At 40.7% G+C, this 13,875-nt stretch overlaps 1 protein-coding gene across 1 annotated transcript in view; it reads left to right on the top strand.

Annotated features, from left to right (window-relative positions):
- Positions 1-13,875, top strand: part of LOC140476759 (uncharacterized) — a 122,313-nt gene that overhangs the window by 102,266 nt on the left and 6,172 nt on the right. The window contains exons 22-23 of the mRNA XM_072569565.1: positions 2,877-2,947; positions 3,918-3,989. Coding sequence (XP_072425666.1) covers positions 2,877-2,947; positions 3,918-3,987 — 141 coding nt within the window. The 3' untranslated portion in view covers positions 3,988-3,989. The remainder of the gene's footprint in view (positions 1-2,876; positions 2,948-3,917; positions 3,990-13,875) is intronic.

Here is a 13,875-nt window from a genome sequence, read left to right as displayed (position 1 = left end):
TGAGGGCATTGCTGGCTGGGCCAGCATTTATTGTCCATCCCTAATTGTCCAAAAGGCAGGTAAGAGTCAACCACATGCTGTGTGTCACATTGAGGTCAGATAAGGTAAGGATGACTGTTTGCTTCCTTAAAACATATTAGTAAACCAGATGGGTTATTCTGACAATCAACAATGAGTTCACAGTCATCATTAAACTCTTAATTCCAGATTTTTAAAAAAATCAAATCAAATTCCACCATCTGTTGTGGCAGGATTCACACCTGGTTTCCCAGAACATTACTTTGATCTCTGAATTAACAGTCCAGCGATAATATCATTAGACCATTGCCTCCCCTGAAGTTCCTTAGGACTTTCTCCAAATTTAAAACTATGGAAGGAAAGCTAAAAAAAAACACTGTTCTGATTGAACAGGAACACTCAAAGGAATTCAACCCACATTTCACATCGGTTCTAGAGAAACATAGGTCATATGTTTTAATATATTACAATCAAGAGGGCCGACATTGCTTTACCCTATTCAAATATTTAGGGAGTGGGCAAGTTTCCTGTTAAGGAAAAGGATGTGGGCCTAACATTTTTAGACTCACTGTGAGCCTTTTTTGTAACTGTGTTGAATTGATTTTGAATGAGTTAAAATCTTGTCCATAGTGTCAGAGGCCTCTGTTTCTGACTCCTATCTAGAATATTTAGGACACGGCAAGGTGTCCTCATTAATATCTTCTTAATTTAGATACTTAGCCACATTGGGGTGGGAGATACAGTGCAATATTTTAAGAATGCTGCTTCTCGCCCCAAGATCTCCTCAAGACTATTTTGTTGGAGAGCTGATGGCAACAATGAAAGGTCTCAATTTTCGTATTTTCAAGTTTGTCTTCACAGCAGACATCTATTTCAACTCTGTAAAGGTCCAATATCAGTTTCTTCCAGATCATTGCCACAGGAAGTTTGTTACTGAAAGAAAATTCTGGGGTGTGGGGATACATCACTCAATGTTTTGGGTGTACAGCCAATTTCAGACCCCATCCAATTTTCTTCCCACTCCTGACATGTTTCAGTCATTTTCAGTCACTGTCCAACACACTCCTACCCTCATGGTTTCTCCAAGCAAATTCCTTAGTTTTGCAATTATTGCTGTTTGTACTGCCAAAAGGATCTCATCAGATGTATAACATTCCAAATGAGTGTCTTTGATCCCTCCCTTTCTTTAAGTACCCCAAAACCAGGTTATAGTCCAACAGGTTTATTTGGAATCACAAGCTTTGTCAGGTGTAGTGAGAGAGAAGAGCACACATTCAGAAAGATAGAGGGCAGAGAGATCAAAGGATCATACAACTGGTGTGAGTGGGTGTTGAATAATAAGTGTCTGCAGGTTACCAAAAGTGTTAGACAGTGTGAGTCAAGTCTAACATTTGAATAACAAGCAAAGTGGTTTGTCTCTGCCGCTTCCGGTTGTCAGTTCCAGCTGGAACTGACAACCGGAAGCGGCAGAGACAAACCACTATAAATGCCAGAGGAAACATCACAGAAGCGCTTCACAGGAGGCTCCCAAGCACTGAGGATGTCACCTAGACAGGGGACGAAACATCTGCAACACAAATTCCCAGCTCGGCGAACAGAACCACAACAACGTTTTGTAATCTGCAGAAACTTATTATTCAACACTCTCTACTCATGTCAGTCGTATGATCTTTTGATCTCTCTGCCTATAAATTCTGTGTCTGTGTGCTCGCCTCTCTCACTACAACTGACAAAGGGGCTGCGCTCCGAAAGCTTGTGATTCCAAATAAACCTGTTGACTATAACCTGATGTTGTGTGATTTCTGACTTTGTCCACCCCAGTTGAACACCGACAGCTCCACATCATTTAGAATCATAGAGATGTTCAGCATGGAAACAGACCCTTCGGTCCAACCTGTCCATGCCGACCAGATATCCCAACCCAATCTAGTCCCACCTGCCAGCACCCGACCCATATCCCTCCAAACCCTTCCTATTCATATATTAAGTTCAACTCAAAATAATTCCATTCCACTTGGAAGTAAGCATTATTTAGGCGACTGTGAGGACTGCAATGTTAGAGATTAAAATCGAGAGTGTGGTTCTAGAAAAGCACAGCAGGTCAGGCAGCATCCGAGGAGCAGGAGAGTTGGCATTTTGGGCACATTGGGTAGATAGGACGCATATTTGCAGAGCTCTTCAGAGAACATCTCCGGGACACCTGCACCAACCAATCCCATCACCCCGTGGCTAAACACTTTAACTCCCTGTCCCACTCTGCCAATGACGTGCAGGTCCTGGGCCTCTTCCATCACCACTCCCTAACCACCCGACGCCTGGAAGAAGAATGCCTCATCTTCCACCTTGGAACCCTCCAACTCCATGTTATCAATGTGGATTTCACCAATTTCCTGATTTCCCCTCCCCCCCCCCCCCCCCACCTTATCCCAGATCAAACCTTCCAACTCGGCACCATCCTCATGACCTGTCCTACCTGTTCATCTTCCTTCCCACCTACCTGCTACACCCTCCCCTCTGACCTATCACCATTACCCCCACCTGCATCTACCTATCGCACTCTCAGCTATCTTCCTCCCAGCCCCACCCCCCTCCCATTTATCTCACCACCCCCTCGGCTCACAGCCTCATTCCTGATGAAGGACTTATGCCCGATACATCGACTCTCCTGCTCCTTGGATGCTGCCTGACCTGCTGTGCTTTTCTAGCACCACACTCTCGACAGCAAGAATTATTTCTCAATTAGGATACACAATTGATCATCCACATTATTTCAACTGTTATTTCAATTTTACATTTATTAGTCTTGAGTTTTATTGTGTACTAACATCTTCTCCTCGGTGAATTTGCTATTTTCTTAGGTTGATGGATTGAACAAAATAGTCCAATTTGCAGACCAGAGACTCCGAATGTTTAATTTGCAGATTCTGAGGTAACACATCTTATGTATAACTGAGCCCAAAGCAGCATTAAAGTAAAATGAGACTGAAACCTCTCAGATTTTAGATTTTATATTATTGATGAAAAAAATTGGATCTTGAGATTTGATTTAATAATTAATTAATAGTTACAGGTCAAAATTGTGATTTTAAGTAAATCAAAATTATTATCCCTTTTTTCTTTCAAATCAGTAAATCGTTAATATTTAATCTGCTTCATTAGAATTTTGGGCCGCATATTTCTGCCTTTAAATTTGGGTTAATGTTTTACACCAAAGGAGCAGTCTTCTGGTACTATGTAAAACTCCAAAAACATGAGTGTTTGTTTCTCTTTTTTGCAACAAAGAGAACTAGCACAATGCACCAATGTGGTCTAACTAGGGAACTGCATAGGTTGATCATGGTTTCTTGATAGTTGCATTCTATTGTTTCCGATGTGTAGTTTAACCTTAAACCAGCTTTGCTGATTGCTCGTTTGCACTGGTTGTTTAATCTTGAGTCTGTAAAAGCTCTTGTGTTTCTTTGAATTTCGTCCTTAGCAATTTCCACATAATCTACATTCTTCCTTCCCCTCTATAGTACTTTAATTGCCTGCACTGAATGTCATCTAATTTCCTGACTAAATTATGTAACTAATATGTGCTTCATTTGTCAATTCCACTGTCTCTTCCAGTTTGATCATTATATTAAATTAATATAAATTAAATGTTAATCTCTTCCAACTGTTCAATCCACTTCTTTAAGAAAGATATCATTGCTTTTGATCTCTGAGGTGTAAATTAGATTAGTGAAAACTATATATGAAACATACATTCTGATTGTGTAAAAATTTTATATGGCTGCTAAAGCTGAACAGTGTAGTGAATTATTTTTGCGAAGGGAACTGTAGATTAATTCAATCAAATTCAAGTTGTAACAAATCACATGCGATAAGCCTATTTATTTATTTATTTTAATTCCTAGGTTAGAGAAGAAGAACTCTGCTTTACTCGCTGCCTTAAATAAGAAATCCAAAAAGAATATTGAGTTATAGAGGTACGATGTTAACACATTTAGTTTGAGCAGAATCTTAAACATTTTGTTAAAAATGCTAATTAAAAGACAATGATTTTTACATTGTAATGTAGTGTTTTAATCCATCATAAAACAAAATGTTACTTTACCTATATTCCATAACTCATGAGTATCTATTTTTGACAAGAGGTACATGAGCCAAAAAGCAACCAGAGTTTGTCCCATTTATTCTTTTAGTTCAGCTTTTAGTTGCTTAATCACTTCCACTGATACTCAAGATGGCTAATACCTTATTTTGCCTTATGCCGAACATGAAATTAGGGAGTTTTTTTTTCAAATCCACTGATGAAGCATTGACAAATAAGGATGTGTACCACTTGAAAGGAATATCAGCAGTTCAACAGGGAATTTTGGTTTTAAGAAAGCTTAAGCTGCCAGAATATTATCAAAGGTAGATTCACATTGCTATTAACAAATTTCATTAAGCTGTAATTCCCTAATAGATAGTAGCAACCCTTCCTTATTGGCATGAAAAGTCCACAAGATTCATTCTATTTTAAGTGAAAATTAATAACTGACGTGAGATTTCAGCCTAGTAAAGCAAACTTAAAAACAAGGCCCTCAACTTTTAACCCAAATTGCCTGATGGGAATGAGGTGAATAAGCAGATAGATCTTGAAAATTCAGTAATTGTCCAATTCATGATATGTCAAAATAAGTTGACATATGAACTTCAGAGCTGTTATATGAACTCCAAAGCTGTTTCAAGCAATAAACACATCAACAAAAGGGAATAAAGTCAAAATTGCTAAAAAAAGAAACTGGGCTGAATCCTATGATATAAGTTTATTTCATTGAATTTCATGGAGGGTTTCTCTTCAAGGCTAAGCAAATTTTCTCACTCTATTGTCCCAAACTTACCTCATTGACGACCTACCATACCCTATTGTCCGGCTAGCCTGATTCTCCTCCTCACCATGGCCAGAAGAACTTGCCATTGGCTGAATGCTCCAGGAGAGACAGCTACATCTTGCACTAAGATGCTGTTGCATCATTGACGAGCATTGGCATTCTGAACACTTTCCAGAAGGGCTTGGCAGGTCAGGGAAAATTGGAGCTTTGATTTTTTTTGCTGACGGGGCCTAAGTGGATAGAATGTTGCATAGAAGAGCTGTCATCTACCCCCAAAACTGCCAGAGGAGATCGCACCACCAGATCTTACCAGCCTAGATCAAGGTTGATACCTGGATCAGCACAGTCTCAACCATCCTGTGGAATGACCAGCAATGCAGGAAGAAAGTAAATGACCTTTTGCACTCCTTCAGAGAAAGTACTGCCATCTTTCCTCTTCTATTTCTCACTCACTAAATCTCTGCTGTTACATCCACCTCTGACCAAGGCTCATGTGCTGCCTATCACTCACTTCACCAGCTTTCCTCCACCTCCACCAGCTCTATCAGTTGTACCATGTAATTTTCTCTCATTGGTGCCCCTCTCATTCGGGACGGGGGGGTGGGGGGGGGGGGGGGGTGCGGGTGGGGGGTGGGGGAGTAGACTAGTGATAAGGCCGAAAGTGCCAGAACAATGGTTGGGTGACCAATGCCCATTTCCTTATCTGTGAGAATCAGGTCCTGACACTGGCCAGTGAGCATCAGGACTGCTCCTGTGAAGACATCAAAACACCCATGTTCCGCTAAAGAATATTAAGCCACAATTCTTGCAGTGCTCACATTAACCATTGTGTCAATTTCTCACCTGCCACAATGAAAATCGTTGACTGCAACAACTTTATCTTTATGTCCACACCATCAGCAGACAGGAGAGTATCACCACCACATCTCCTCTGAAAAAGAAACCACCGATTCCTTGAGTATGCATCAGCAAGGCTTCCTTCTGCACTCATCAGCAACGGGGATGCTGGTACCCTTTATTGCGCTCTTCAGCTAAACTCCAATCAGGGGTACCTGCTGGTGAGCATTTCAATGGCACCTGGTCAAGAAAAATGCACCTCAAGTTGCTGATGCTCAATGACTGCCAGAGACCAGGTATTCACTGAACCTCCAGCAAGAGAGGACTGCATTCATGACTTCAATCAAATGTATATGCAAGCACAGGAGCTGCCGGCAGGTTCATGGGGGCAATGGTGACCATAGCAAGTTGATTGTAGGAATGTAGTAATTCCATGGGAGCCCTGCTGCCACTGGCATATGATTGTCTGGCTGTCTTCATGGACAGGTTGGCGGCTGCTGTGGAGAGCCAGCCCAGCAATCTTAAGTCTGCTGGATATGAGAAGATCTGCACTTCATTGCTGTAGCCATTAATTCCCCAACACCAAATTACGAGGTGGCCAGGGAACTTTGACCTCACAATAGGTGCCTCTTCTTGAAAGAGGCAAAAACAGAGCTGGGCAAATAACTGTAGATGAACAATAGGCTACTTTCAAACCAGAGGCAGTTCAGATATAAACATAATATATTCCCTCAAAAGGCAAAAGTCAGCCATATAAATTCAGTGCTCCCTGGGCAAAAGTATGAAATAGGATGTAGAATTTAAGATAGAAAAGGTGTGCTCAGGACAGGTGTGAGGTAGAAAATACATTTGAGAAGCATGGAGAATATAAAGTGTTTGAAAGGGAAGTGAAAAAGCAAATAGAATGAAAGAGGGGAAATGAGAAAAGACTGGCAGCTACCATAAGTGTTGGCATCCAGGAAACAAGTTCAAAGTTTGCAGATGATACAAAATTTTGGAAGCTTTGTTGAGTGTGATAACAGTGCAGAACCAAAAGGATGTTCACAGAGTAGTTGGATAAGTGATAGGTGAGTTATGTTGCAGAGAAATATGAAGTGATGCATTTTGGTAGAAAGAACGTGGATCTAACATTAGGAATGAAACTTTAAAGGATGTGTAAGAGCAGAGTGACCTGGATGGATAGGTACAGGTCATTAAAGGGTGGCAAGACAGGAAGAAGAGTGAAGGTAAAACATGCAGCATCTCAGAATTTATTAGTAGTGGCATAGAACACAAACAGCAAAGTATCACTGATAATTTATAAGACAGTTGTCATACTTCAGCTAGAGAAATGTCTGTTTCTGGGTACCACACTTTAGAAAGGATATAAAGCTAATGGAGATAGTGCAGAAGAGGTTTAGAAAAATGACTTCAGGCATTAGAAACTTCAGTTGTGAAGATATATTGGAGAAGTTGGGACTGTTATGCTTGAAGTGATGATAATATGAGGAGGTTTGAATTATTTTTAATCTTGAAAGATTTTTGACAATAAGCAGAGAGAAACTGTTCCTGGTCTTAAACAGATCAAGAATGAAAGGGTTCAGATTTAAAGTGATTTGATTTATTTTTGTCAGATGTACTGAGATACAGTGAAACATATTGTATTGTGTGCTAACCGAATAAATCATACCTTACATAAGTATATCAGGTTAAAACATGTGAGGGGATGATCTGCTGAGGAGAGCTCACAAGGAGTTGCCATTCTCTGGTGCCTTCTTGGAGGTGATTTGAAGATGTAATTATAAAGTGAGAAGAAAGGTTTTAGCATGCAGCCAAGTGATTCAGGTCTGGAATGCACTACGTACAAATGCGGTGAAAGCAGTTTCAATCAAATCATTTCAAGCAGGCATTAGAATAATTATTTAAATATGAATAATGTGCAGAGTTATGGGGAAAGGGAGGGAGTGGGAATGGCACTGAGGCATGATGTTGTTTCAGAGAGCTGGGGGAGATATGATGGGTCTTCTGCTTCCAGCACACGCAAGTGAGTCATTGCAAACTCAACCAATAAATTTTAATTGGTTTCTGGTACACTGCTTAGCAACGTCAGGGTTATTTAGTAATCATAGAATTCCTACAGGGTGGAAGCAGGCCATTTGGCCCATGAGTCCACACTGATCCTCCGCAGAGCATCCCACACAGATGTATACCCACCCAGATCTACGTCTCCCCACTCGCTACCTGTAAACTCTGTATTTCCCATGGCCAATCCAGCTAGTCTACACATCCCTAGGTAGTATGGGTAATTTAGCATGGCTAGTCTATCTAATGTGCACATCTTTGGACTGTGAGAGGAAACTGGAGCACCAAGGGGAAACCCACACAGATATAGGGAGAATGTGCTGTGAGGCAGCAGTGCCAACCACTGAGCCACCATGTTGTAAGTGCTATTCTGAGGTTTACAACCAAAGGCTGGCCATTTCCACCATTACAAACATATCTTACCATCCCTTTCTTTGTGAGCATTCACTCTGTCATTCACCTCTACCCCCACCAATGACACCTTCTCATACAATAGCAGAAGAAAACTTGTCTCACTGTTCAAGGCATTCTTTCATTCTAGTTTACTAGTGTGCTGACAGTGTGGTCTCATCTACATTGGTGAGACTAAATGTAGAATATCTCAACTCTGTCCACAAGAACGACACAATTCTTCCCATTACATGTCATTTCAATGTGCCATCATGCTCTCGTGCTATAATTTCTGTCCTAGGCCTTTTGCAATGTTCCACCAAAACATGGTGCAAGGTGAACTGACAGCACCTCATTTTGCACTCATGCACATTGTAGCCTTTACAACATGGAGTTCAAAAACTTTAGAACATGAACACTGTCCTTCAGTTCAACCACACCCCTCTCTCTTTTCCATTCTTACACAACCACCATACAAGTGTCTAATCTACATGGTTTGGTATCACCTATTTTGAAGTATTCAGACCTATAATTAACATCTATATTGCATTTAGATCTCTCCTTTTCTAGCATCCAAATCCCCTTTTGTTTTTTTGATTTCTGAACCAACATCGTTTGTTCTACTCACTCCTCTTCCCCCACTGTCAACTGTATGACAATCATTTCTAGCCCCTTTCAGTTCCAAAGAAACATAATTGGACTCAACGTTACCTATGGTTCTCCCTCCACAGATGCTGCCAGACCTGCTGAGTTGCTTCAGCACTTTCTATTATTTTAGGCCTCCAGCATCAGCAGTATTTTGCTTTAATGAGCAAAAGACTAGAATCCTATTCATAACATTGCCAATAAGGTACTGGCTATCTATTGTGCAAATCTATGAAATATAGTTGCCAATTTTGGCTTTGTTAGGGACTAAATGGCCCATTCCTGTCCTTAATGCACATATCGTCATTTGCGAGCCATTTCTGATGACATTTATGAGTCAGGTCTAGAATCTGTATAAAGGAAGGACAATTTCCTAAACTGGAAAGAGTGCAGAAGGAATTTACAAGGATATTGCCAGAACTCAACAGTCTGAGTTATGGAGAGAGGTTGGACAGGCCGGGACTTTTTTTTATTTTGAGCGTGGGAGGCTGAAGGGGTTTCTTATGAAAATGTATAAGATCATGACAGGCACGGATTGGATGAATGCACTCCATCTTTTTTCCACATTGGGGAATCAAGAACTGGAGGGCATTGGTTGGAGGTAAGGGGGGAAGGAATAGAAAGGGCTGATATAGCTGTCCTATAGGAGACACACTTATTGGAGAAAGAACACTTGAAATTACGACAGGGTGGATTTGACCAGGCCTTTTTTCTTCTTTCAGCTCAAAAAGCAGGGGAGTTGTTATTCTTATTCGGAAGAATTTCCCTTTCAAAATCCTAAATCAGATAAAAGACGAATCTGGACGATATATTTTGATTAAAGCCCTTATAAATGGAGAGGAATATGGGATCTTAAATTTGTATTGCTCCCCGGCACATCCTTTTAAATTTATAACAGAAGCCTTCTCAAAATTGATGGCTCTTGGTGCTCGTCATACAATTAAAATCTCTCCCTATAATTGTATTATGGATCCGGAAATAGATAGGATTCCCAAGAGTACTGCAGGTGTATCTCCCAGATCTAGTCAATTGGTGGATTTGAACAAAGAATTAGGACTAGTAGATGTATGGAGATGCCTTCATCCACAGGGCAGAAAGTTTTCTTTTTACTCCAATCCACATAAATGTCATACCAGAATCGATATGTTTTCGCCCCCTCGATTTTTAAAAAATTCCATATCATCCTGTAAAATAGGCAGTATAGCAATTTCCGATCACGCTGCTGTGTATATGGAAATCAAAACGAGGAACAGTGAGACATCCCCCCGGCATTGGCACATGGACCCCTTTCTGATGAAAGATAGTAAATTTGTGAAGTACTTCTCTCAAGAATTTAAAACTTTTTTTAGAAATTAATTTCTGGTACGGCTAGCAACTCATCAATGTGGGAGACCATCAAAGCTTACGTGCGAGGTTTGACCATCTCATACTCAGCAACCCAGAAAAAAATTAAAGGGAGAACAACAGCATCTGCTTGAAGCTCGCTTAAAAGCAGCTGAAACAGCACATGTTGACAGACCTTCTATTATCAAACTACAAAGGATTACGGCCCTTAGGGCAGCTCTAAACACCACGCTTATGCAAATGGCTAAGAGGGAAATATTATTTGCAAAACAAAGGTTGTATGAATTTGCCGATAAACCAGGTAGATACTTAGCATTTCTCGCAAAGAAAAAGAAGGCCCCTCAAACTATCATGTCTATCAAGGAAAGTACGGGTATTCTGACTCATGATCATAAAAGGATTAATGCAATCTTCAGAAAATTTTATTCTGATTTATATAAATCGCAGGATTGCAAAGACAAGGCTAGGAGAATGCAGTCATTTTTTAAAAACCTGACCTTTCCGGACCCAACTCCGGAACAGGTATCAGTCTTGAATGTTCCCCTAACAATCCAAGAAATACTTGACACAATCAGGCAACTTCAGAGCGGTAAGGAACCTGGCCCAGATGGTTTTCAAGCTGAATTCTATAAAGAATTTACAGGAATATTGGCTGGTCCATTTATGGACATGTATAACTACTCATACAGTCAGGGCTGTCTCCCGCCTTCGCTGAAAGAGGGTATTGCCACATATCATAAAAGAGGATCAGACGGGGTTTATTAAGGGCTGTAGATCATCCAATAATGTTAGAAGGGTTTTGAATGTGATTCAAGCCTGCCATCAGGGAAAGATACCAGGAGTAGTTTCATTAGACGCGGAAAAGGCATTCGACAGGGTTCAATGGTCATATTTGTTTTACACATTTGGAAAGGTTTGGCGTTGGAAAGATGTTTACCAAATGGATCTCAACACTGTATAGTGATCAGAAAGCAGTTGTGATTACTAATGGATTAGGTTCGGATAGCTTCAGTGTGGATAAGGGCTGCCGTCAGGGATGGCCTCTCTCGCCATTGTTATTTACGCTAATAATTGAACCACTAGCAGAAGCTATATGGGCTGACCCTAATATGACGGCCCCGAGGATTGGTACAGGTAAACATAAAATTACCCTTTATGCAGATGATGTTCTTCTATTCCTCAGTAAACCCCTGATGTCCGTACCTCGCTTAATCCAAGTTATTAATACATTTAGTGTATTTTCAGGCTAGAAAATTAATTTCTCAAAATCGGAGGCTATGCCAATGGGTGGCCTGCTAGTATATCCCACTTATTGGACGGATCCCACTTTCCCTTTCGGTGGTCCCTGGAGGGTTTCTTATATTTAGGCATTTTTATTACCCAATATTTGGTCAGTTATACAAGGCTAACTTTGTGCATTTACTGGAGAGGATAAGGCAGGACCTCCAGTGATGGGGAGACCTTCCAATTTCCTGGTTGGGTAGAATAGCACTAATTAAAATGAATGTCCTGCCCCGTCTCCTATACCCTATGAGAATGCCCCGGTGATGCTGCCGAGGCTGGCACTACGTAAATTATATGGCTGGTTGGGTTCCTTTATCTAGAATCATAGACGGCCCCTCATTAAGCTGAAGAAGCTATAGCTTCCACAGGCAAGGGGAGGGATTGGACTTCCCAGATTTTAGGAATATCAGTTGAGTTCCCTATTAAGTTACATAGCCGATTGGGTCTTGTCTGACCCACAATCAATCTGGCTGGACATCGAGGCTTCTCAAGTAAAATGCCCACTTATTAACCTTTTATTTTCAGTCAAGAGGAAAATCATTACAGATCATTGTAAAAACCCTATAATGCTAAACACAATTAAAGCTTGGAATATAATGTGGCAAAATGAGGGCAACTCACATAAAACAGCCCCCTATACTCCGATAGTGGGAGCATGGGGGTTTCAACTGGGGCTTACAGATGTCACTTTCAAACTCTGGAGATCCAGGGGTATCTCATGTCTAGGGGACCTATTTAAAGATGGGGTCCTGATGTCTTTTGAACAGCTGCGTCAGAAATTTGGATTACCTAATGGAGACCTCTTTCGATACTTCCAAATTCGAGACTACGCTAATAGATAGTCTTTATAAATCAGATAGCGAACGTACAGTGCTATGGCTAATGGGGATTTCTTCCGTCAGCACTATTTATCATTTATTACATGATGAAGTATCGAAAGATATGGACAATCTGCTTAAAACATGGGATCAGGATTTGGGACTGGAAATCTCTATCGAAACGTGGAATGACATTTGGGAAAACGCCAGAAGAATCACCATCTGCAACAGAACTCAGACCATACAGTTGAAGATACTTCATAGGGCCCAAATAGCACCGGACCGATTGGCAAAATTTAAGGCAGGAGCATCTCCAATGTGTCCCAAATGTAAAATAGAGGTGGGCGCTCTTGTACATTGCCTATGACCTGTCATAAGATCCGTAGATATTGGACTAAAGTAGCAAGTGCTCTGACAGAAATCTTAGGAACGGAAATTAGAGTGGACCCTATATCTCTCCTTTTGGGCTTTTCGAACTTACCCTCCCTGGATATGCATGGGAAGGGAGTATTTTCTATTCTCTCTTTCTGTGCAAGGAAAAATATCTTGGTAAACTGGGTGGTTGAGGACCCCCCTGGACTTTCGAATTGGCACAGAATAATCTTAAAATGTATTCCCCTTGACTTCCTTACAAATATGGTGCACCAAAAGACCGCATTATTCCATAAAATATGGCAGCCCTTCTTGAATTACACAAATACAGATATTTCGGCCATCCTAACAAGGGCTTTTATTTAATTGAGATGGCGAACCTGGCTGCTCCGGGGCCCCTTGGTAGAGGAATCCCGCACGATTACAGGTTTTGTTACGATTTTATGTTAATACATTCTGAGCATGTATCTCACTACCCAATTTCTGTGTTATCCGTCGTTTTTTTTCTCTTTGAATAATGTAAGAGACTTAATTATATACTCTGGTTAGTTGTAGGTTAGATTAGTAGTTAGTTGAGTTTTGTTTTTTTTCTCTCGGTATCTTTTATTTTGTTTGATAAATTTTGGTTATTTATTTAAGATTTAATTGTATATCAGTGTTTATATTTGGGTTTTTTTATCTGTAAACTTCTAAAAATGTTAAATTTTCAATTAAAATATCTATAAAAAAGGGGGGAGGGAATAAAGGGCAGCTTGTTTTATGCAGAGGGTGGTATACATATGGAATATTTAAAAGCTATTTGGGCAAATACATGGATAGGAAGGGTTTAGAGACCCAAGAGGGCCAGGTGCAGGGAAATGGGGTTAGTGTGGATGGACATTTTGGTCAGTATGGACCAGTTTGGGCAAAGGGCCTATCTCCATGCTGTAGGACTCTATGACTCTATTAGTATAACCTGAATTTGTGCAAAATTTAAAATTGTACTGATAGGCTATCAAAATGATCACCTGTGAAGGGTGACCTTATAGGTTTACAAAATCATGAGGGCCATGGATAGGCAAGGTCTTTTTCCTCGGGTGGGTAGTCTAGAACTGGAGGACATAGGTTTAAGGTGAGAGGGGGAAGATATGAAAGAGACCTAAGAGGCAACTTTTTCATGTAGAGGGTGGTGTATGTGTGGAATGGGCTTCCAGAGGAAGTGGTGGAGGCTGGTACAATTGCAACATTTAAAAGGCATGTGGATG

This window comes from Chiloscyllium punctatum, chromosome 5 (genome assembly GCF_047496795.1).
Source record: "Chiloscyllium punctatum isolate Juve2018m chromosome 5, sChiPun1.3, whole genome shotgun sequence".
Taxonomy (NCBI): Eukaryota; Metazoa; Chordata; class Chondrichthyes; order Orectolobiformes; family Hemiscylliidae; genus Chiloscyllium; species Chiloscyllium punctatum.
This window is presented reverse-complemented; position numbering and strand designations above follow the sequence as displayed.